Source organism: Amblyraja radiata, chromosome 19, assembly GCF_010909765.2.
Source record: "Amblyraja radiata isolate CabotCenter1 chromosome 19, sAmbRad1.1.pri, whole genome shotgun sequence".
NCBI lineage: Eukaryota > Metazoa > Chordata > Chondrichthyes > Rajiformes > Rajidae > Amblyraja > Amblyraja radiata.
Window position 1 is genome coordinate 35,471,951 of NC_045974.1, and position 24,857 is coordinate 35,496,807.

Genomic DNA, 24,857 nt, shown 5'->3' on the forward strand with positions numbered 1-24,857 from the left:
AATGGTAATTAAAATAATTAATTAATACATATAATGGTAAATTAGATATAAAAGCCACAATTTGTTGTATACCTGAAAAAACATCTACAGAACACCTATTTAATTATTAGGACAACATTGCAATGTGGCTAAAGAAATATATTGTTCGATAATTAATTTTGAATGATAAGAAACTCAATCTAGGCTGGTGTAAACCCACATTGTTAGATGAGCCATATAATGATGCTTGTTCATTAAATATTAAAATATGGCTTCATTTCCACTGAAAGATCATCATTTGCTGATCACAGTCAGGCAACATTAACTTCACAGCCATGAAACTGAAAACCCCACCTAGTAACCTGCTTTCCGTAGAAGAAGTTGAATTTCAAATATAAAAATGTAGCTGAATTTGACACGTCAAAGTTGACGCTTCACTTACCTCGAATATATCAAAATCCCCTCTTGGAAGCTTCCAATATAAGTATACAGTGTTCTCATCCAGTTCAACAAACTGCAAATCTACTGGTGGTTCAGGATCTAGGGAATACATACAATGGCTTATTTTGATAACTTATGTATTTTTGCAGAATATTCCACAATATTTCCCAAAATGAATATGAACCTATAACAATGGTTATAGCTCCAGATATTCAAATATATGGAGCTCCAGATACTCAAATCAAATAGTCAATTGTACAACGCCAATTTTGTGATACTGATCCAGGGCCCCCACAGAAATAGGGATTGGTCTGATCGTGTTTAATCTGATCCATTGCTTGGCCTGGAAACAATGCTTATGGTTCCCAAGCATCTCCCAATGCAAGCACAATGGGCAATGCCCAACAACCAGGCCTCCAATTGACACATGGCTGATGACAATTTGTGCTATCAAGACCCCATTTCACTGTTTTAAATACCTCTGACGATCACAGCCAAAATTGATTTAAACAAGAAAACTTAAAGTACCAAAATTAATTAAAAGTGCATTAAGCTATTATTAATTAACTACAACTGCAAAATAAACAAAAGTAATCAAAAGCTTATCTAAACATATCTTGTTTATGAAGATTAGATCGCATGGGATCCAGAGAGTGCTAGCAGACTCGAGAGAAAATTGGCTTCATGGAAGGAAGGAAAGGGTGATGGTGGAAGGCTGGTTTTTGGACTGGAGGCCTGTGACTAGTAGTATGCTTCAGAGATTGGTGTTGGGCCCATTGCTGTTTGTGGTTTATATCAATGACTTGGATGAGGATGTGGAAGACATGATTAGTAGGTTTGCAGATGAGTGGTATTGTAGATAGCGAAGATGGTTATCAAAAATTACAGTAGTATCTTGATCGATGGACAGAGCAATGTGAATGGAGTTTAATGCAGATGAGTGTGAGGCGTTGCATTTTGGCAAGTCAAATCAGGATAGGACTTCACAATTAATGGCAGAGCTCTGGTGAGTGTTGTAGAACAGGGGGATCTAGGAGCGCAGATACATAGTTCCTTGAAAGTGGTGCCACAGGTAAATAGGATGGTTAAGAATGTTTTCGGCACATTGGCCCTCATCCATCAGCATAATTAGTCCATAAGTTGGGATGTGATGTTACAGTTGTACAATAAATTGGTGAGGCCACACTTGGAATATTGTAGGTACACAAAAATGCTGGAGAAACTCAGCGGGTGCAGCAGCATCTATGGAGCGAAGGAAATAGGTAACGTTTCGGGTCGAAACCCTTCTTCAGACAGTGTTGGAATTTTGGAATATTGTGTTCAGTTTTGGTCACCCTGCTGCAGAAAAGATAACATTAAGATGGAAAGAGATGGTTCTCATAGGATTTAACATTTAGCATTAAATCACATTACTGGCATTTTGTATATGTACATAACAACTCAACGTACAGGTTATAACAATGTAGACTGATAATTCGACATTTTACTTTTGTAACAAAACTCACAGGTTGTTATAGTAATTGTCGTGGGATGGCTCTTCTTTGTTGCACTTGTTGTCTCAATAGTTATAGAGTAGGCGATACCTGGCATTAACTTATCATAATGATATGTTCTGCACAATATGAAAATATATAAAATTAAATTGTTACATTCTTATAGTTATATCCTTAGAGCAAAGCTTCTGCATTGTTGTAGCTCAGTAAGTTGTCCAGTTTAGTTCAAGAACTTTATTTCAAAGTAAATGATCAGTATTTCCATTTGAATTCATAATCAATTAGAAGCACGTTATGAAGTTTCATGTGATATGATCGGTATCTCACAAATGACTCCAAAGCCCATTAACAATAGGGTCAGTAAGATTAAACGTTCAGCAGAAATAAAATCCTTATATCTCTACCCATATACTGGAAAAAGTAATTTTACAAATAGTAAAGATGATTAGACAAAGAAATATTGTAATGCAGATTTGCTATGGTAATATATTCATTTACATCATGAAACATCATTTACATCATGCAGGCTTTAAATCCTTTGAATTCTCAGAATAATACATTTAAATCCTCAGAATAATCTATTTCAAAACACCTGATTTACTTTAAAAACAATGAACTGCAGATGCTGGTTTACAAATGAAAACACAGAGTGCTGGAGTAGCTCAACAGGTCAGGCAGCATTTCACAAGTACATGGATAGGTGACATTTCGGGTCAGGACATTTCTTTCAACTGATTATAGGTGGGGGGTGGGGGGTGGAAAGAAAGCTGGAAGAAAGGAAGGATGGGATAAAGCCTGGCAGGTAATAGGCTGACACATGTAGGGAAGATTGTTTTATAGGCAGATGGTTGGACAAAGGCCAGAGATAAAAAAAATCCAGAAGGTGTTAGATAAATGGATTGAAGTGTGAAGCTAGAGGAAGGAATGCAGGTGGAAGGGGAGTGGGAGGGGAGTAGTAGGTGCATGTCCAGGTGAGGGAGACGGGAGGGGGTAAATAAGGGGGGGGGGTGCAGATTGGCGGTTATGTGGGGGAAGAAGGGAGAGGGGGAGGGTTATGTAGTTACCTAAAATTGGAGAAATCCATGTTCATACCATTTGGTTGCAAGTTATCCATGCAGAATATGAGGTGTTGTTTCTCCAGTTTGAATTTGACCTCACTCTGGCAATGGAGGAGGCCGAGGACAGAAAGGTCAGTATGGGAATGGGAAGAGGAGTTAAAATGACCAGGTGGGGCACAGGGAAGTGGGGAGAGGGGGGTGGGGGTGGGGCGGCAGGCCTCCGGTTTTCCGATGTGGCCTCCTGTACATTGGTGAGACCAAGCGTACACTCGCCGACCGTTTCGCCGAACATTGGCCTCCAGGTTCTCCGTGTTAAAATACATTTTAACTCCTCTTCCCACTGCAAGTTTTCTGATTGTGCCAAGTTTGGTGCACTGTAAATACTGTGGACAGACCCAAATACTACAAATTTGACAAATTGACGGGCAACCTTGAAAAATTAGATAAATGGCCTGAGCTAATAGGTGTATATCTGAGGAGATCTGCTTCTCATCCCAAAAAGATTTAAGTATTTTCTGAAAAATAGGGAGTGGCAAGTTCTCTTTTGTGAAAAAAGGGTTGAAATAAATGAGGTAGAAAGTATGTGTTTGGGCATAATAAGCTGGTGTAACTCAGCGGGACAGACAGGCAGCATCGCTGGAGAAAAGGAATAAGTGATGTTTCCGGTCGAGACCCTTCTGCAGACAAATAATATGGTTATAGTAACACTGAAGCCAAGAAAAGAGTTCTGCAATCAGTTCTGTGGACAGCATGTCAGAAGGGATACACTGGCTTCGGAGGAGGGGCAACATGGATTCAAAGATTAATTGACTTGATTTCGGAAGTGGCGGCGCTGTTAACAGCTGCGGCTCGCCTGCAGTCCGTCTGTCTTTACTTTTTGTTGTTGTTTTTTTTGTCTTGTTTTGGCTAAGTTTTAGTTTGTTGGGTTGTGTTATGGGGGGGTGGGGGGGGGGGTGAAACATGTTTTTTTGTCTCTCCCTTCGGGGGGAATGCGACTTTTTCTTGTAATATCCCCCTTCTCTGCCTCCGTCTGCGCTGAGGCCTAATGGCGGAGCTGGCGGTCTCCAACCTGCGACCGACCTCGAGGCTCCGGAGGCAGAGCCAGCCAGGACTTACCAACGCGAGGCTGGCCGACTTCAGGGCCGAGGCAGCGGTGGCCCGACTCGCTGATGCGGCGTTCCAGCTTTCGGCAGCGGCCCGGAGCTGAGACTGCGGGACTCGGAGCTGATGCAGCGGCCCGGGGCTGGGGCTGCGGGACTCGGAGCTGATGCAGCGGGACTCGGAGCTGATGCAGCGGGACTCCGAGCTGAGGCTGCGGGATTCGGAGCTGATGCAGCGGAGCTCGGAGCTGAGGCTGCGGGACTCGGAGCTGAGGCTGCGGGACTCGGAGCTGATGCAGCGGGACTCGGAGCTGAGGCTCTGGCGGGCCGACTCGGAGCGGAGACGGCGTTCCGGCTTTTGGCAGCGGCGACACCACCACGGAGGTCCGCTGGACTGGAGAGCGGCATCTTCGGCCTGGATCGATCACCTCAGCGCAGAGGGAGAACAAGGAGGGAAGAGACAGAGACTAAGACTTTTGCCTCCATCACAGTGAGGAGGTGCTTGGTGAACTCACTGTGGTGGATGTTAATTTGTGTTTATTGTATGTTTTGTTATTTATTGTTCATGTGTATGACTGCAGGCAACATAATTTTGTTCAGACCAAAAGGTCTGAATGACAATAAAGGAATCAAATTCAAATTTGGTTGCACAGACTAGATTTGCCTTATATTTGACGACAAGAAATTACCAGGTGACCTATTAAATTATTTCAGGTATGTAAAATAATGTATAGGATAAAGGGAAGAAATTGTATCCTCTGGTTTGTGATCCCGGACAAGGAATTGCAACTTAAAAATCAGCATTCAGCCATTGAGGGATGATGTCAGGAAGTACATCTTCTTCACACAGGCAGTGGGGGAAGTCAAGTTCATTCCCAGGGCTAGATCAAATATAAATTAAAAAACTTAGATTGATGATTTATTTTGGCAAGATTATTATACCATGGGGAGACAGAGTCAAGGTAGGGATCATCCGTGATGGAAGTGAGTGGCAAATTATCAAAGACCTTGACAATCCTACTCTTATACTGTGGACAAGTGTAGCTGCCAACCTCTGCAAACAACAAATGTTAAACGCAACTGATCTGGATTGTTGGAGTTGATAAGAAAAACTTTGACCATCACTCCAACAGAACATGTAATTTATCAACTCTTGCTATCTTTAACGTCCACCTGAGTGGACAGAAAGATCCTCAGCTTTAAATTGTCATCATAAATAAATACCAGCACGTTGATGCTGTTCCATGGCTAGTTTGTACACTCGTTGACAAAGAAGTGAAAGTTCATTCATCACATTATGGTACTATGTCACAATTTCCATAAATTATTTAAAATTGAACTGGTTATATATTTTGTATTTTATCAATTTAATTTCAGATATTTGAGAAAGTAACATGTTTGTATTATTAATTTTAAGAAATTCTAGTTTCAAAAATGCTCTATCTTACCGTAAGCGGGTAAATGGAATTTCAACAACGTGGTGCATAGATTTGCTGGAGACTGTTAGATTATAGCCATCAAATACATAAACAGCTTCTGGCCAGCTGAGTGTTATTGAATCCGATGTCTTGTTATAATTCAGATACTCCACTGGACTTGGCACTAAAACAGCAAAGATGAACAATGATTGTGGGCTAAAGTGGATTCACCAAATTTACAATAGTACATATTGTCAGAATTAGGAAGGATGTGTTAAGAATGATAAATCTTTTTACTAATGATAGGGCAGTAGATGCAGCAGCATTTGGAAACAACCAAAAATAATCCAGTGTTTAAGAAGGAACTGCAGATGCTGGAAAATCGAAGGTACAAAAAAATGCTGGAGAAACTCAGCGGGTGCAGCAGCATCTATGGAGCGAAGGAAATAGGCAACGTTTCGGGCCGAAACTCTTCTTCAGACTGATAATCCCGGTTTTTACAAGTAGGATGGTTATAGTAGCCGACTTCTGGAATAGGAATAGTGTTATGTAAGTTCAGAAAATGATTAAAGGACAGGTGTGCTTTAATGATATTTTATTCACTCCAGTTTTATATATAGGGTGCCTGAATGATATCCAGCTGAGAAATAAGTCTTGATATATAAACACAGCCATTTTAAACGATTTACTCATTGCCAAGAGTAAATAGTGTAAATCAACTTCACCCCAATTTATTGGATTAGATTAATTATGTTGGTTGGGCATTAAAAAATATTTTTATTGAAATGAATGAAAATTTTTCTTTATATGGTTAACTGTGGCAGTATTTTTTAGCTTTGTTTTTATACAACTGCTGAGACTGTAGACAAACTAAAACAGACTTTGGATCAGAATTGCTATCCACCATACTCCAAACTTACCCCAAGGCAAATTACTATCCTAAACATTATGCTTCAACTGAAATTTCATTTCACGAAAAAATATCCAAAAAATGTAATTATCTAGGACGCCTTAAACATCACCTTCCCCAACCCATTAGGGTTGAGCATGATTATCCACAACATTGGTGCCTTGTTCAGTTTCAGTTTAAATTTCAGTTTAGTTTATTGTCACGTGTACCGAGGTACAGTGCAAAGCTTTTTTTTGCATGCTAACCAGTCAGCGGAAAGACAATGCATCATTACAATCGAGTCATTCACAGTGTGCAGATACATGATAAGGGAATAACGTATAGTGCAAGGTAAAGCCAGTAAAGTCTGATGTTTTAACCTAAGATATTCTCTAAACCCCAGTTTCAGTCCAAATGTATTACATTTTAAATCCTCATCCTCCTTTCTACTCTATTGCTACCTTGTTTAATTTTCAGGTTAAAGAACGATGTACAACCTTTGCATTTTGGCATTGCATTTTGTTTCTACATCCCCAACTGAATCCTCTGCCTTCAATACACCACCACTACTTCTAAAGCTTTCAACTACCTATATTCCACTCCTGCAAAGTCCATCATTAAACACATTAATCCACACACATCTTAAATCTTCAAAATCCAAAAAAACATTCCCTTCAATATTTTAAAGTTTGGAAAGGAAAATATAGATTTAATTTATGAATGGAAGAAAGCTCAAACATTAACATTAGCTGAAGGCTTCCTAGCATTTAACCATTTCATCTACGCCACTGAAATGAACAGAGGAAAAATTATAATGTATTTTAAATAAAGTTAAAGTGAAACCTTACATGTACGTATTAATTGTGAAACAGGAATGCTATCTTGATAGTTTTCCTTTTCTGTTCGAAGTGAAATATTATACAGTTTTCCTGGCGTCAGTTTTGTAAATACTATGTGTTCTCGTTTGACCTTTTGAACCTGAAATAAACAACAGATAACGCAATAAATATTGCAAAATTTAAAGATTTGTAATTCAACATATCTCACATTAATAAGTAAAGTTGGAAGATCTTTCAATAAAATTTTGTTTGTCAAAAAGTCAGTATTAATTTAACTGCACAATGACATTTTATCTCAATTCCAAATTGAAATTGAAAATCTGCAGTTAAATTTATGTTACTTTACATGCAAAATATGATAAATGCTTAAATGGACCAAGAGCAAAGTGAGGTTACCACAAGCTGTCTGTCACAATTTATACATATTACTTCATATTGGTTGAAATGGCCTTCTGCTTTATCCCACAGTAATTCCAGTGATGTTTCTGTGACTTTCCCTTCACGTGAATTAGTGGGTCGTCCCAAACCTATAATAAAAAGAGGATCAGTAACACAAACAATGTATAGAGTCAGTTACAGGTTTTTTTTTTAGCATTATTGGTACAATACAAATGTAAGTTTTCATGGCAGATCCCGTAGTCAGGATCAAACCCGGGCCTCTGGCGCTGTAAAGCAGCAGCTCTACTGCTGCACTGCTGTGCCACCCGTAAAACACAGTCTACACAGATACTGCAATTCCAACTAGTCTATAGAAGCAACTTTTTGTTTTCTCCTATTTGAATATTGTAAGATATTGGCAATGATTACTGCAGAATTATTGGGCAGGAAGTTACAAATTCTGACAGTCAAAACCATCAGCCACAAGTTGATTAATTTGTCATCACATATAACATTATCTGAACTGAAACAGATTATTTTGCTGTATGCAGTACACCCAGGCTGCATATTTGTATTCATATTAAGTAATGAGTTTGAACCAAGAAAAACTGAGCTGTAAATATCTGCCATCGTCATAATAAAGAAATAAGTAATGACCCCTTTAAGAAGTGACGTTTTTGCAAGATATTAATAAACTATAAAGAATTGCTTTAACGGTAGAAACTTCTGGAACTTATGTAATTCAAAAACACAGACATAAGCTTCGTAGAAATAAATCTAACAACAAAAAATGTCAAAGAACAGATGATGAAGGAAGTATAAACAGGTCATGGACATCTCTCGCACTTTGAAGTTCAGAGACCAAGATTGTGACTACAAAACATTTTTAGATAGGTAAATGTCTGAGGTAGACTCTGGCCTGTGTCCTTTTTGTTTCTAGCTCTGGTTAGACTGGCGGTTATGAAGAGATTTGCTATCCTTCTTTTGATTTGGAATTAGGAGGACCATACGCTTCCACACAGCAAAGTAGCAAACTTTCATATTCAAGGGGATAACTGTAAAGCACCATCTATGTAATGTTTCCTAAGTCTGACCTTGTAGTAGACAAATCAATATATCATGACAGTCATCTTAAAATGCGGCAACAAGATATTTGCTCAAAGTGCCTGCTTATTGTATTCCTTTTCTTTTTGCAGTTGCCAAATAACACATTTGTCTATCCCAGTGCTTCTTTTCGAGCTTTATACGACTTTAATTTGCTTGGTAATGTCGCTGAGTTGAATTTATGCTGCCAGGAAACAAAGTGTAATGTAAGCTGATTGACCAATCCACTTTGTCATTTAACACACTTTAGTGATAGATCTACCAACCTAACTCCATTACTGAAACTGACACCTTAACCTTGTAACTTCTGACTTCAACAGACAAACATCATTTTTCAGATTAAAGAGGAATTTTGGATGCAGTATTGCACCCTGAAAAAGTGAAATCATGTTTTCATTAATAACAGCACAGGAATTTGAGAAAATGTGAAGACCCGGGAATTAGTCACAGAAAAATCCTGTTCCTGGTATAAATAACAGAAATAAAGATTTCTGAGGAATCTAAGGAAAAGATTCCATTTTTTGAGGAAGATATATTTACATTGATGTTAGAATTACTAGAAAAATCTGTGATGACATCGGCATAGAATTTGCTGTGAGAAAGAAAGACAAAGTTGTCAAAGTACTTGGTGCTAATGAAGAATGTACATACAATTAAACATTTATTATCAGTGTCTGTGGTCAGGATGCACAGTTTTGCATTCTTCTCTTATTAAATCTATAGAAAATAATAACTAGATCAGAACTTAGGAAAACTGTGAACCATTATTTTGGTAAGAAACCTGGAAATGTTGTGGTTTGTGGCATGAAATGTAACTGAGCTTTTTATAGTGTAAGAAATTGTAATTACTGCCTAGCTACAACAGCTTAAAAAATGCTTTTATCTGCTTGGAATTTCATTCCTCTGTATAAATAAACCAACCATCTATTCTTTTTATAAACGTTTCCTTTAAAAGTTTACTTTTCAGCGTTTACATTAATCTCATATGTATAGAGAAAACTTTATTTCACTCTTTGTAAAAATGTTTTAAAAGTTGGAATTTCCTCTGATTTGCCATCAGAATTCTTCAAAATAAATGGCTGCTTATCCCTATTCAATATTATCACTGTTCCTGTATGCCAGAGGTCCCATAGGGTTGATGCTAGACAGCAAGTGACATTAAGAAAGAGGGAATATTCATGCCACATAGAATATTAGATCTTCAAAGGTAACTCTCCTCATGGTCAGTGTAAATGCATTTGGTTTATCACCTACTAACAGTCAGGTCAATGATCCTTCACCTTACACAGGAACATTTCAAGCAGGTATTTAATAGAAGTAACAGATTATTTCAGAATTCATAGGAGTGGAATTAGACCATTCGACCAATTGGGTTTACTCTATCATTCAATCGTGGCTGATCTAACATTCCCTCTCAACCCCATTCTCCCACTTACTTCCGGTAAATTTTGACACCCTTACTACTCAACAACCTGTCAATCTCCACTTTAAAAATACTCAATGACTTGGGCCCCACAGCCGCCTGTGGCAATGAATTCCATATATATTTTTAATGAGAAGGGCGATGGCTAGAGAGGCATGAGGAGGAGGACAGAAGTGTTCTGATTTAACGAAAGACCAATTGATTGGAGAGACAACTATGACTATATTCTCATGGTATTTTCTATCAGTATCTGTAAAGAGAAGTTAAAGGTCACAACCAAGTCAATCTGCATCCTCGAACAGGTGCATTAACTGTAAGTTGTGACAAATCAACCTCCCTAATCAGTGAGGGGACAGTTTGACAGTTCACCAACTTCATCCTGAGCATTCACTGCTGGAAAACAGTATCAGGAAAATAAATTGATTTTATAATTAGACGTCACTCCAATATTTGACAAAATCACATTACTGTGCTATTAAGTGTGTTTGATTAATTTATACCTGGTTTCTAAATGTTGAAATCATAGCTAAAAAATCCCAGTAGATAAGGCCAGATAATAAATAGTAACCTTTTCATTCATAACATTGATTTAAATTTCAAGTTCTATCTTTCTGGCTTTACATTTATTATCTTCTGCCTAAAGCAAGAACAAAAGACCTGTTTAACTTTCTTATTCCTTGTGCCTGTAGTCTGAGATGTTTCAAGACAATGCACGCAAGGTCAAATGAACTGTTAAAAATCACACATTTTAGGGATGCAGTATCAAAGTTTTGTTGGAGAAACAAGAAACTGTAGAAGCTGGAACATTGAGTCAAAGACAATGTGCTGGGGAAACTCAGCAGGTCAGGCTGCATTTATGAAGGGAATCAACGGGAAACATTTCCGGTCAAAACCCTTCTTCAGACTGATTGGAGAAGGGGACAGAAAGCTGGAAAAGATAGGTGAGGGTGGTATCAATGTATTCTTGTTAGTTATTTTAAGTTTAGTCAAATAAAACTGCATGAATAGCCTTATCATTAATTAACTATTTCATAAAAAGCTGAAAACTGATTAAAAACTGCCTAATAAAAATTTAAATTGAATGCAATATATTTAAATTCATACTTGCTTTGAATGTTTGCTAATTGTAATCTTCAATACTTACAGGTTTTCACAATAGGAACACTGTACGTTTTGCTCTTCATATTGCCACTGCTTGAATGTACTGCAAATTTATATTCTTCACCAGGTGTCAACTTTTCTATAGTTACATTAAAATCTCTCTTAGAAGTGGGTATTCTTTTATTTTCAACTCCATATGTAACAATGACTCCATCAAATAAACCAATGTTCGGCATTACAACGTACAGCACTGTTGAGTGGGTTTGAATATCAATGGGAAAGGCAATCACAACTGGTAGTGGTTCTGAAAAAGAAAGATGCTTTTGTCATTTCTATCTGATTAAGGAAAGGGTTACAGAGTTGATTCTCCACTTAACACAAATGGCAGATGCCAAGGGAGGGAACTTGTGATATTACAGAGGTAAACAGAGGTCATCTTTGTATCTGAGAGAAGAAAATAAATCAGTGACCAAGGAGTAGACCAAATGCAATGTTATATGTGCAAACCCACAGGCTGCCGGAGGGGCTCAGCAGGCCAGGCAACATTTGTGGAGGCACAGGGGTGGTTGACATTCCATGTCAAAACCCTGCATCAGGACAGAGTGTGACGTGGGGAGATGTAATGTAAAGCCCCTGTCCCACTTGAGAGACCTAAACAGCAACCTCTGATGACCTTGCCCGCCACACAAGGCTTCCATGAGGTCTCCGGAGGTTTTGATCACTCTCCCTAATGGTCGAAAGTAGTTTCCGCGTGGTCGAGGCTTAATCTAGGTTGCTGCTATTTTTTCATCATGATTAAAACCGGCCTCGACTAAAAATAGGTTGCCGTTTTAAAAATCGATAATTTTTTAGTCGCAGGTCTAGTCGAAGCCGGTTTTCTTCATAGTCGAGGAAGGTTTTCAACATATGCGTGGGAGGTGGTAGGAGATTGCAGGTCACCTCGACCTTGATTTTTTTTTGGGTGGTGGGCAAGGTCACCAGTGGTTGCTGTTTAGGTCTCCTAAGTGGGACAGGGGCTTAAGGGTTAAACAGACTGTGAGCTGGCATAGAGTTGTCAGCTAAATTAGCAGCAATGCATTTCGAACCCTGCTTAGGAAAACAAGTAGACGTTTTTGAAGAATGCTTGGGCTAATTCAAATGGACCAGTAGATCATGAGGACACCTGCGAGGTCACGGAGATAAGCTTTGCTTTCCCAGAGACTTTCTAGACTAGGTGTCTGATAGGACACATAACTCATGCCATTATGGCACCAAGGAGGATAGCTAGCTTAACACATAATCATCTGTTGTTCTTAGAGATAAAATTATTATATGAATACATGCTTCGACCATGACCTTCATCTTTGGGGAGAGAAGAAAGCTTCACCAAGCAGAGAAAGGAAGAGAGAGAGAGGAAGAGCTTGGGTTGTTGTGTGTGCAGACAGGAGACTCGAATACGCATTTTGTATTGTTTCTTTATTGATATTTGATAGTTTTCAGTGTTTGCTTTAATAAATAGTTATTTATGCTCTTCACCATGTGCTTCCTCTATTCACTGATCCAAATCCTTGAATTCTGCATATATTTAATTACAGGAGAAAGCCATTATAAAGAGGCAAGAGGGAGTAGTGAGGCATGGGCGGACAGGTGGAACCAGGTGAGAAGGGAGATGATGGGTTTAGACGACCCAGGCAGAATATGAGGTACTATTTGTATTTGACCTCACCCTAGCAGCAGAGAAAGCCGAGGACAGATAGATCGATGTGGGCATAGAAAGGGAAGTTAAAATGACATGCTCAAGGCTTCCCTTCTCTCTAAACATGAAATTCATATTCTGTTTTACCCTGTCAATTAATGCCAACTAGCTTGGATTCTATGGATTCATTTTAAACTTTCTTCTTTTTACATTTGCAAGTACTGCACAGGCAGGCAATGTTTTTAATGTACATACGGAATATTTATACTGAAAAATTATCCTTTTCAAGTTTACTACGTTTGCTTTCAATCGGATGCTAAAACATAATAGCACACATTTGGATGTCCTCTTCATACTCACCTTATTCATAAGACCCATCTGCTGCTCTCTCAATCATATTCATTAAACGTAATTATTTATCCTTTCTTTCTTCCTGTTTGCTGATACTGACAATACTTTGATCACTTCAATACTGTACTCTTTTTGTTCATCATGCTTCTCCTCAAAAATACCCTTCCTTATCAGATTATTGCCTCACACCTCAACTATGCCTTTACCTCTCTAAAGTCCAAGAAGCAGCTCTCTAAAATACGCCAATGGTGTCCCAGTACATCTTGTGCAAACTCCTACAATTTGTTTTTTCTACCACATCACCAAAACATCATTTTTCATAGTTACTAACAACTGCCAAAAGGAATCCACCTGCTACATTATTTTCAAACTCCCTGCAACTTTAAGCAAGGCTGAACAAACTCATCATCCAATACATTTTCCACTATTATTATCTTATATTTATTATGAAGAAAAACAGGGCCATTTTTACTTCTCTGTGACATCTTCTGAAAAAAAAGTTACAAGCATCCATTCCTTTGTTATAATTCTCCATGATCTCAGTGGTTGTGCCATTGAAGATCTCCTAAATGATCCCAACGAACGATTGAGTGGAAGGATATTTCATTTTCATGGATATGTGGAAACAAGTGTCAAGTCAAGTCAAGTCAATGTTATTTCTATAGCACATTTAAAAACAACTCTCATTGACCAAAGTGCTTTACATCAGTGCAGGTACTAAAGTGCAACATACAATGGTACATAGATCTAACAATATATACATAAATATATACATATAACGCTCCCTCAGAGGACCTCAAGAAACGCTTGTGAGTAGAAATAAGTTTTAAGCCTAGACTTAAAGGAGTCGATGGAGGGGGCAGTTCTTATGAGAAGAGGGATGCGGTTCCACAGTCCCGCAAAAGCACGGTCGCCCCTGAGCTTATGCCTGGACCGCGGGATGGTCAGTAACCCCCAAGTCGGCCGACCTGAGGGACCTGGAGGTAGAATGGTGGGTGAGCAGATTTTTGATGTAGGTGGGGGCAAGCCCTTGGGCTTTGTATACATAAAGGAGGAGCTTGAAATTGATTGTGAACCGCACTGGGAGCCAGTGGAGAGAGGCCAATCGGGGTGATGTGGTCCCTTTTTCGTGGTGCCCGTCAGAAGTCTTGCTGCGGCGTTTTGGACCAATTGCAGGCAGGACAGGGATGATTGGCTGATGCCAGTGTAGAGGGAGTTGCAGTAATCAAGGCGGGAGGAGATAAATGCATGGATGATCTTTTCAAGGTCATTGAATTGGAGGAATGGTTTGATTTTAGCTATCGTGCGAAGCTGGAATAAGCTAGCTTTAACATAGCAAGTGTCACTTGGCACCATTCTCTGTTGACATTTGGATGGTTGGGCACGTCTAACTTTTCAAGTCATGGATCAATCCAAGATAAATCATCATTTTTTGTTCCTGGGTCAATAGGCCATTGGCCATTAGCTTTACCTGGATTCCATGGTTATAACCCCACCATGTCCTTGTTGCAGTCAGCATGCTCATGTTTTACAGTATGCATCGACACCCAGTAATTGTAACCCTGGATGATATGAAATGCCTCACTAATTTTAAGGTAACAAGGACATCCATAGAAACACTACCTGGCAACTGAACTAAGTTCTCTCCATTTTCCTGAGGATTCTGTCACAGTGGCAGCAACAGGTCTATGTGAGTAATTTCAAAACCACAGAATATATACTGTTGGAAAATCCACCCAAATAGATTATAACTAAAATAATTTACTTACTTGTAGTTTGTGTGATACATTTTGGTTTGCTTCTCTTTCCACTTCTTACTGCCATCACCTCAATGTCATATGTAGCTCCAGGAATCATGAAATCAAATTGAAACCATGTTGTATTTATCACCGAATACTGTTTTATTTCACTGCTTTGATTGCTCATCTGTATGTGAAGGTGGTATTCGTCACATCCTTCCAATGGTGACTCCCAGTGTACAATCATTGTGTTCTCCCAAACATCTGCATTATCAATGTAGATACTGGCAGGAGGGATGGGATCTAGGTCACAATGTATGGTAAATAATTAGTGAAGCATGCAAGAATAGCTTCAATGTTCAGATTCTAAAGGCTTAATTTTACTCTGGTAGTTGCTTCCATCTCAATACTATCGTGAAACACAATCATTTTGATTATTTTGTTACATTGTTTTAAACTACAGGGAAACATTTTATAAATGTCACCTGTGAAAATGTATTTCAGAACGTATATAACTGAACATATTACAGAATGACACAGTTTTAATATAGGTTCATATCTAATTGATTGAAAATAGTGCAGGAAGGAACTGCAGATGCTGGGTTACACCAAAGATAGACGCAAAATGCCAGAGTAACTCAGCGGGTCAGGCAGCATCTCTGGAGAAAAGCTGACTGACCCGCTGAGTTACTCCAGCATTTTGTGGTTATCTTTGCTTGAAAATAGTGGTCTCTGTACCTGTACTTGCAAACAACGGCCCTTCAGCACAACTCAGTGATCCTCCCTCAGTCACTGCTTGGACATAGATTTCATAAGAGCGGAATGGCTTCAGGTTCCCAAGTACTACAGATGTATTCTCTGTCGCGACATCTTCTGTTATTGGCCCTCTTGATTTTAATGGCATATAGCTGATGAGGTAGTAATGAAAAGTTCCAGACTGTGAATTCTCTGGAGGACCCCAAAGCAGCTGTATTTCAGATGATGTTAGCTCTCCCAATGTAAGATTCTGTGGTGGATTTGGCCCTATTTAAGAGAAGATTCAATTTAGTTTATTGCCATAAACACAAGGGTGCATGGAATGTTTTGTTCATATGAAGCTCACAGAATAATCAGTTATGCAAATGAAAATGATAAGTATGACAATAAATGTAACAACAATGCAAAACAGCAGAATGGTGCAAGCTTGCAGTGCAATCCGAGCTGCTGCAAAAACAATGTTAAAGTACAATAATATAATGACCAAATGAGGTAGAGTTAAGAGTATGTTGTAGTACCTCCAGGAAGGGGCTGTAAAATAGATTATTCTACTGCAGCAGTCTGATATAAGTTGGGAAGAAGCTGTTCTTAAGTTTGGATAAACAGGCTTCCAAGTTCCTGCATCTTTTCCCAGAAACTAGAAGAGAGAAAAGGGAATGTACAGGGTAGCAGGCATCATTGATGATACTGCCAGCCCACCTGATGCAACTCACTGTGAAGGTGGACTGGATTGAAGGAAGTATCAAGCCTGGGCTTGTCCACAACTCTCTGCAGGTTCAGGCGGTCAAGAGCCGAGTTGTTGCCATAACAGGCAGAAAAGCATCCTGTCAGAACACTTTCTACAGCACCTGTATAGGAGCTTGAGAGAATCCTCATGGATAAACCGTATCTTTTTAGATGCCTGAAAAATTAAATATGCTGATGTGTTTTCTTGATCATTACAACAGTGTGAAGAAACCAGGTTAGGATGTTGGAATGTGAAGCCATTGGTCAACTCTAGAGCAACTCGGTTGAGGTTAGGGTTGTATTCATCTCCTCGCTTCCTGAAGTCAACAATCATCTTTTTCATCTAGCTGACACTAAGAGCTAGGTTGTTGTCCTGACACATTGACACAATGAGACAACATTCTCGATGTCTTTGTGCAGGAAAGAACTACAGATGCTGGTTTAAATCAAAGATAGACACAAAATGCTGGAGTAACTCAGCCGGACAGGCAGCATCTCTGGAGAGAAGGAATGGGTGACGTTTCGGGTCGAGACCCTTCTTCAGACACTGTCCCGCTGAGTTACTCCAGCATTTTGTGTCTATTCTCGATCTCTTTCCTGTACTTCATCTCATTGTTGTTGTTGCTCAAACCGACAAAGTTGGATCGCTAGCAAACTTAAAGATCAAGGTGGTGTTATACTTGGCCACACCGTCATGGGAATGGTAACAAGGAACTGCAGGTGCTGGTATACTGCAGATGCCGTGGTGCTATTGTCACCATCACCATAGCACCTACATAGCATCCGTGGGGTATCCTTTGTGATGCCTGTCAAGTAAAGACAGCAAGTAGGGGCGGGGCAAGTGGGGGCACTGCTTTTTAAAAAAGTTTTAAACGTCAATATCTTGTAAAATATACCATTAATCTGAATGAAACTAGTTTCATTTCCATCACAGGAAAACGGTGAGTAAGGTGGGCCATAATTTGTAGCGCTATCGTGTACAATTTTTGCGCAAATACGAAACAGGCAAGCAAACAAGATGAGAGTTTTAGTAATATAGAGATAATTAATATGAAATGTTATCTTCTATTGTCATTGAAAGAAGTTATATTGCTGATGATATTACATTATCTACCAGCAGTGTAGCACATTAAAAAACTTACTTGTTTGTACATTCAAAACTGAGGTAACTGTTCTATGAGCACCCATGATATCGCTCATCATTAATGCAAAATAATAGTGGTGCCCAGGTTTCAGCTCAGATATAACTGCTTTAGTCTCATTTGGGAATATTTTGTAGAAATGCTGTATTCCTTCAACAGAATTTGATTTGTACCAGATAAATAACTTGGATGTTGAGGAGAATAAATCCTGTAAGCTATCCCAGATAATAGTGGCCTCATTTTCTCTCACGTCTTCTGATTTTAGTTTAATAGTCTTGGGAAGAATTAAGACTGAAAAACAATAAATGTTAAAATAATTTTCTCTTTTGTATAAATATTGTAATCTAACATAAATCCATAATTAGAGAACATCTGTGATAAACTGACACACATTTTAATTTTTACTTCCAATGTTCAACATCAGCTATGGAAAGTGAACAAAATCTGCCAAAGTGCAGAAGCATGGAACATGATGCCAGGTAAAAGGAATTGCAGATGCTGGAATCTTGAGTAAAACACAATGTGCTAGAGTAACTCAGCAGGTCAGCTAGCATCTGTGGAGGGAATGAACAGATGATTCTAAGGCCTAAGGCAGGCAACGCCATTGTAGTGGGAGACTCCATTGTGAGAGGTACGGACAGGGGTTTCTGCGGCAACAGACGGGATGCAAGGATGGTGTGCTGCCTTCCTGGTGCCAGGATCCAGGATGTCACGGACAGAGTGCAGAAAATCCTCAAGGGCGAAGGTGAACATCCGGAAGTGGTAGTGCATGTCGGCACAAATGATGTCGGAAACAAGGGGATGAATATTCTGCAGCGTGACTTTAGAGAGCTCGGAAAAATGCTGAAAAGCAGGACCTCCAGGGTTGTTATCTCCGGTTTGCTTCCAGTTCCTCGTGCTGGCGAGAGCAGGAACAGGGAGATACGGGACCTGAACGTGTGGCTGAGGAACTGGTGCACGGGGCAGGGATTTAGATTCTTAGATCACTGGGATCTGTTTTGGGGTAAGGGGGAACTGTACAAAAGGGACGGATTGCATCTTAACAGGTGTGGGACCAGCATTCTGGCAGGCAGGTTTGCCACTGCTACACGGGTGGTTTTAAACTGAATAAGGGGGGTGGGGTGTCGAATGGGATAGTGGAGGATGGAGTTAAAGGGAAAGGGTTTCTTAAATGTGTGAGCGTAGAGACAGAGGGGTGTAAAATGAGGGTAGAAGCAATAGGTAGCAAGGTGAAAAGTAAAAGTGGCAGGCAGACAAAACCAGGGCAAAAATCAGAAAGGGCCACTTTTCAACATAATTGTATAAGGGTTGTAAAAACAAGCCTGAAGGCTTTGTGTCTCAATGCAAGGAGCATTCGTAATAAGGTGGATGAGTTGAATGTGCAGATAGCTATTAATGACTATGATATAGTTGGGATCACGGAGACATGGCTCCAGGGTGACCAAGGCTGGGAGCTGAACATCCAGGGATATTCAATATTCAGGAGGGATAGAGAGAAAGGAAAAGAAGGTGGGGTAGCGTTGCTGATTAGAGAGGAGATTAACGCAATGGAAAGGAAGGACATTAGTTTGGAGGATGTGGAATCGGTATGGGTAGAGCTGCGAAACACTAAGGGGCAGAAAACGCTGGTGGGTGTTGTGTACAGGCCAGCTAACAGTAGTAGTGAAGTTGGAGATGGTATCAAACAGGAAATTAGAAATGCGTGCGACAAAGGCAAAACAGTTATAATGGGTGACTTCAATCTACATATAGATTGGGTGAATCAAATTGGCAAGGGTGCTGAGGAAGAGGATTTCTTGGAATGTATGCGGGATAGTTATCTAAATCAACATGTAGAGGAACCAACGAGAGAGCAGGCTATTCTAGACTGGGTATTGAGTAATGAGGAAGGGTTAGTTAGCAGTCTTGTTGTACGTGCCCCCTTGGGCAAGAGTGACCATAATATGGTTGAGTTCTTCATTAGGATGGAGAGTGACATTGTTAATTCAGAAACAATGGTTCTGAACTTAAAGAAAGGTAACTTTGAGGGTATGAGACGTGAATTGGCCAAGATTGACTGGCAATTAATTCTAAAAGGGTTGACGGTGGATATGCAATGGAAGACATTTAAAGACTGCATGGATGAACCACAAAAATTGTTCATCCCAGTTTGGCAAAAGAATAAATCAGGGAAGGTAGTGCATCCGTGGATAACAAGGGAAATCAGGGATAGTATCAAAGCGAAGGATGATGCGTACAAATTAGCCAGAAAAAGCAGCATACCGGAGGACTGGGAGAAATTCAGAGACCAGCAGAGGAGGACAAAGGGCTTAATTAGGAAAGGAAAAATAGATTATGAAAGAAAACTGGCAGGGAACATAAAAACTGACTGCAAAAGTTTTTATAGATATGTGAAAAGAAAGAGATTAGTTAAAACAACTGTAGGTCCCTTGCAGTCAGAAACAGGTGAGTTGATCATGGGGAACAAGGATATGGCGGACCAATTGAATAACTACTTTGGTTCCGTCTTCACTAAGGAAGACATAAATAATCTGCCGGTAATAGCAGGGGACCGTGGGTCAAAGGAGTTGGAGGAATTGAGTGAAATCCAGGTTAGCCGGGAAGTGGTGTTGGGTAAATTGAATGGATTAAAGGCCGATAAATCCCCAGGGCCAGATAGGCTGCATCCCAGAGTACTTAAGGAAGTAGCTCCAGAAATAGTGGATGCATTAGTAATAATCTTTCAAAACTCTTTAGATTCTGGAGTAGTTCCTGAGGATTGGCGGGTAGCAAACGTAACCCCACTTTTTAAGAAGGGAGGGAGAGAGAAAACGGGGAATTACAGACCAGTTAGCCTAACATCGGTAGTGGGGAAACTGCTAGAGTCAGTTATTAAAGATGAGATAGCAGCACATTTGGAAAGTGGTGAAATCATTGGACAAAGTCAGCATGGATTTACAAAAGGTAAATCATGTCTGACGAATCTTATAGAATTTTTCGAGGATGTAACTAGTAGCGTGGATAGGGGAGAACCAGTGGATGTGGTGTATCTGGACTTCCAGAAGGCTTTCGACAAGGTCCCACATAAGAGATTAGTATACAAACTTAAAGGACATGGCATTGGGGGTTCAGTATTGATGTGGATAGAGAACTGGCTGGCAAACAGGAAGCAAAGAGTAGGAGTAAACGGGTCCTTTTCACAATGGCAGGCAGTGACTAGTGGGGTACCGCAAGGCTCAGTGCTGGGACCCCAGCTATTTACAATATATATTAATGATCTGGATGAGGGAATTGACGGCAATATCTCCAAGTTTGCGGATGACACTAAGCTGGGGGCAGTGTTAGCTGTGAGGAGGATGCTAGGAGACTGCAAGTTGACTTGGATAGGCTGGGTGAGTGGGCAAATGTTTGGCAGATGCAGTATAATGTGGATAAATGTGAGGTTATCCATTTTGGTGGCAAAAACAGGAAAGCAGACTATTATCTAAATGGTGGCCGACTAGAAAAAGGGGAGATGCAGCGAGACCTGGGTGTCATGGTACACCAGTCATTGAAAGTAGGCATGTAGGTGCAGCAGGCAGTGAAGAAAGCGAATGGTATGTTAGCTTTCATAGCAAAAGGATTTGCGTATAGGAGCAGGGAGGTTCTACTGCAGTTGTACAGGGTCTTGGTGAGAACACACCTGGAGTATTGCGTACAGTTTTGGTCTCCAAATCTGAGGAAGGACATTATTGCCATAGAGGGAGTGCAGAGAAGGTTCACCAGACTGATTCCTGGGATGTCAGGACTGTCTTATGAAGAAAGACTGGATAGACTTGGTTTATACTCTCTAGAATTTAGGAGATTGAGAGGGGATCTTATAGAAACTTATAAAATTCTTAAGGGGTTGGACAGGCTAGATGCAGGAAGATTGCTCCCGATGTTGGGGAAGTCCAGGACAAGGGGTCACAGCTTAAGGATAAGGGGGAAATCCTTTAAAACCGAGATGAGAAGAACTTTTTTCACACAGAGAGTGGTGAATCTCTGGAACTCTCTGCCACAGAGGGTAGTTGAGGCCAGTTCATTGGCTATATTTAAGAGGGAGTTAGATGTGGCCCTTGTGGCTAAGGGGATCAGAGGGTATGGAGAGAAGGCAGGTACGGGATACTGAGTTGGATGATCAGCCATGATCATATTGAATGGCGGTGCAGGCTCGAAGGGCCGAATGGCCTACTCCTGCACCTAATTTCTATGTTTCTATGTTTCTATGATGTTTTGAAGCAGGACCCTTCCTCAGACCCAGGCTGATAGAGATATGGTGCAGGATTCCATACTATCTAAAGAACCCACTGCAAGCTCTGCAATACAGTAATGATACCATATGCCCCACGATAAATCATTTTGGTGAAATTCTACAGCTGACATGGATAAAATAATGTAATTCTGTACATATTGTACATACATATACAGGTACACCACACATCTGAATGATCATACATATACAACAATGAACTGCATAAATGCATCACTTCATCATGAGTAAGACAGACTACTTCCACATTAAGCTGAACATTTAAATAGAAATCACTAAATACAAATATATCAGAAGTTCATGCAACAACAAAGAAGCACTTTTCAAATAAATGTTTAAAAGTTTTAATTAGTAATTAAAGTTTTCTAGGCAAACTTAAAAATACTGATAAATGGTTTGTGTATGGTTTCCTGGATTGATATTTATGGAAGTAATTTAGCAAGAGCAAAAGATAAATGTCGTAAGAGTAATACTTTCAACCACTAATGGCTTTATGCATAACAAATTATGCAAGTCTCAAAACCATTAATTATTGCCAAACTAGATCAAGCGCTCATCACTATTAGGAGCAGACGAGGGCATTCGATCCAATTTGAGATACCAGCTACCAAGACAGATGTGTACAGCAATTCGTTCTTCCCCCGCACAATTAAAGCATGGAATAGTCTTCACCCTACCATAGTTACTCAACCAGTTGCAACTAATTTTAAGGTAGCTCTTCTTCTCCAAGAATCCTTTTTTGCTTAAGTCCACCCTCTGCCACCTCTAGTTTAAATTCCATTTGGAATATTTTGGAGGACCAAGAACCAAAAACCAAGAACTGTTAACAAGCAGATCACAGCAACACAGACAATTCCGTTATGAAGCCTTCTGCCATAGGTAATCTCTCTAGAATAATCCATAATATTAATTTAGATGCTAGAGCAACAAATTAAATAATAGTGATCATACGAAAGTATCATACAACAGTTTGAAACAATCTTTGAAAAAATTAAGCATTGGATCTTCTGAATGTGCACAATAATTGCTTCAATTTGACATTAACTTTTGGTTGCTTGGCCACCAAGCCACATAAGGCAGTCTGCTTAATAGTGCAAGCAAACAAGATATTAGAAGATAGATACAAAAAGTTGGAGTAAGTCTGTGGGACAGGCAGCATCGCTGGAGAGGAGGAACACGTGACGTTTCGTGTTGAGACCCTTTTTCAGACTGGTTAGTGATAAGGGAAACGAGAGATGTAGACGGTGATGTGGAGAGATAAAGAAAAATGAACGATATGCAAAAAAAATAATGATGATAAAGAAAACAGGCCATTGTTAGCTGCTTGTAGGGTGAAATCAAGAACTGAGTGCGACTTGGGAGCGGGAGGGATAGAGAGAGAGAGAGAGAGAGAGAGGGAATGCCAGGGCCACTTGAAGTGAGAGAAATCAAGATTCATACCAGCGGGTTGTAAGCTGCCCAAGCAAAATATGAGATGCAAGATATTAGATTTGCTTTGGTCATTCAGCAAACATAGTACAGATGATCTGGTGTTGAAGCATGGTAAATTACCTTCATGTTCACAAATGTATGGCAAAGCCAAGAAGCAGAACAGCCCAGTAAGTACACTGTCGGGACCCACTGCATTCAATTGTAATGCGTAGCAGTCACTGTCGTTTGATGGCAGAGTTTGCAGCAAGGTGGTGCTTAAATTAAAGGCACTCTTGTCAGTCCATTGAAGTTCATTTTCTATCTGAGAAATGGAAAATATTTATTGTACTATATTCGGTCATATCGTAAGTCTTTCCAATCTTAATATTTTAAAGGAGAAAATGTTATGTGGGAGCACTTCCTTAAAACTAGTCAATCTCTCATTTTGAAAAATTACTTAAACACCCGGTTAATGAAAGTCATTAAAGATGCTAAGAGGTGGTTGTATCAATGTGTGTGGTGGCGCGACTCACCCGTTGCAGCGGCCCCTACAGCCTGTCTGTCTTTTTTTTATTTTTTGTCTAGTTAAATGTATTGTTGGTGTTTTTTAATACTGGTTTTAAATGTGTATATGTGGGGGGGGGGGGAGTTGGAAACTGTTTAAAATCTCTTCCCTGTCCGGGAGACCCGACCTTTTCCCTGTCGGGTCTCCGTTGTCATTGGGGCCTAGCACCGTGGAGCGGCCTCCAACCTGAACGTCCCGGGGGCTCGGGAGACTGCGGAGCTGCGGACTACTCACCATCGTGGGGCTGGCCGGCCTTGGAGCGTGGGGAGCGGTGGTGACTCGCTGCTGCGACTCGACTCCTGGGGCTCGGAGGCTCCAGCAACGCAGCCGCAGGTCCGGTGGACTGGGACATCGGGAGCTCGCGGGTCCGGGTGGAGAGACCGCTTCCCGGAGCTCCCGCAACACGACTTCTCCAGCCCGTGTCGCAGGGTTGAAACGACTCGGAGCGGGACCGTACATCGCCCAGCGCGGCTTCATGGCCGTGGGACATTACAGCGCCCGCCGGGGGCTCCAACATTGTGACCTTTAGACCGGGAGCGGGGCCGTAAATCGCCCGGCACGGCCTAAAATGGCCGTGGGATTTATCATCGCCCGCCTGGGGCTTGGACATCGGGAGAGAAATGGAGAACAGGGGAGAGAAAAGACTTTGCCTTCCATCACAGTGGGTTCACTGTGATGGATGTTTGTGTGAATTAAATTGTGTGTATGTCTGTAGGAAATTGTCTTTGTTTGTATGGCTGTGGAAACGGAATTTCGTTTGAGCCTCACTGAGGCTCAAATAACAATAAATATTGTATTGTATTGTATTGTATTGTATTGTATTGTAATAAGCCACCTGTCAACAATATCCTGGGGTCACTCCTGAAATTGAACTACACTAACTAGGGGTGGCACAGTGGAGTTGCTGCCTCACGTTACCAGACGCCTGGGTTTGATCCTGGCCTTGGGTGCTGTCTGTGTGGTGTTTGCACATTCTCCCTGTGACCATGGAGGTTTCCTC

General features: G+C 40.4%; 1 protein-coding gene across 1 annotated transcript in view; it reads right to left on the reverse strand.

Moving 5' to 3' along the window:
• The window catches only part of ptprq (protein tyrosine phosphatase receptor type Q), a 167,269-nt gene that overhangs the window by 135,086 nt on the left and 7,326 nt on the right, over nt 1-24,857 (reverse strand). The window contains exons 6-15 of the mRNA XM_033038385.1: nt 23,434-23,614; nt 17,613-17,903; nt 15,727-16,011; nt 15,019-15,291; nt 11,267-11,527; nt 7,614-7,744; nt 7,227-7,356; nt 5,520-5,673; nt 1,926-2,032; nt 422-519 (exon numbers count right to left, since the gene is read on the reverse strand). Of these exons, the coding sequence (XP_032894276.1) occupies nt 422-519; nt 1,926-2,032; nt 5,520-5,673; nt 7,227-7,356; nt 7,614-7,744; nt 11,267-11,527; nt 15,019-15,291; nt 15,727-16,011; nt 17,613-17,903; nt 23,434-23,614 (1,911 nt within the window). The remainder of the gene's footprint in view (nt 1-421; nt 520-1,925; nt 2,033-5,519; nt 5,674-7,226; nt 7,357-7,613; nt 7,745-11,266; nt 11,528-15,018; nt 15,292-15,726; nt 16,012-17,612; nt 17,904-23,433; nt 23,615-24,857) is intronic.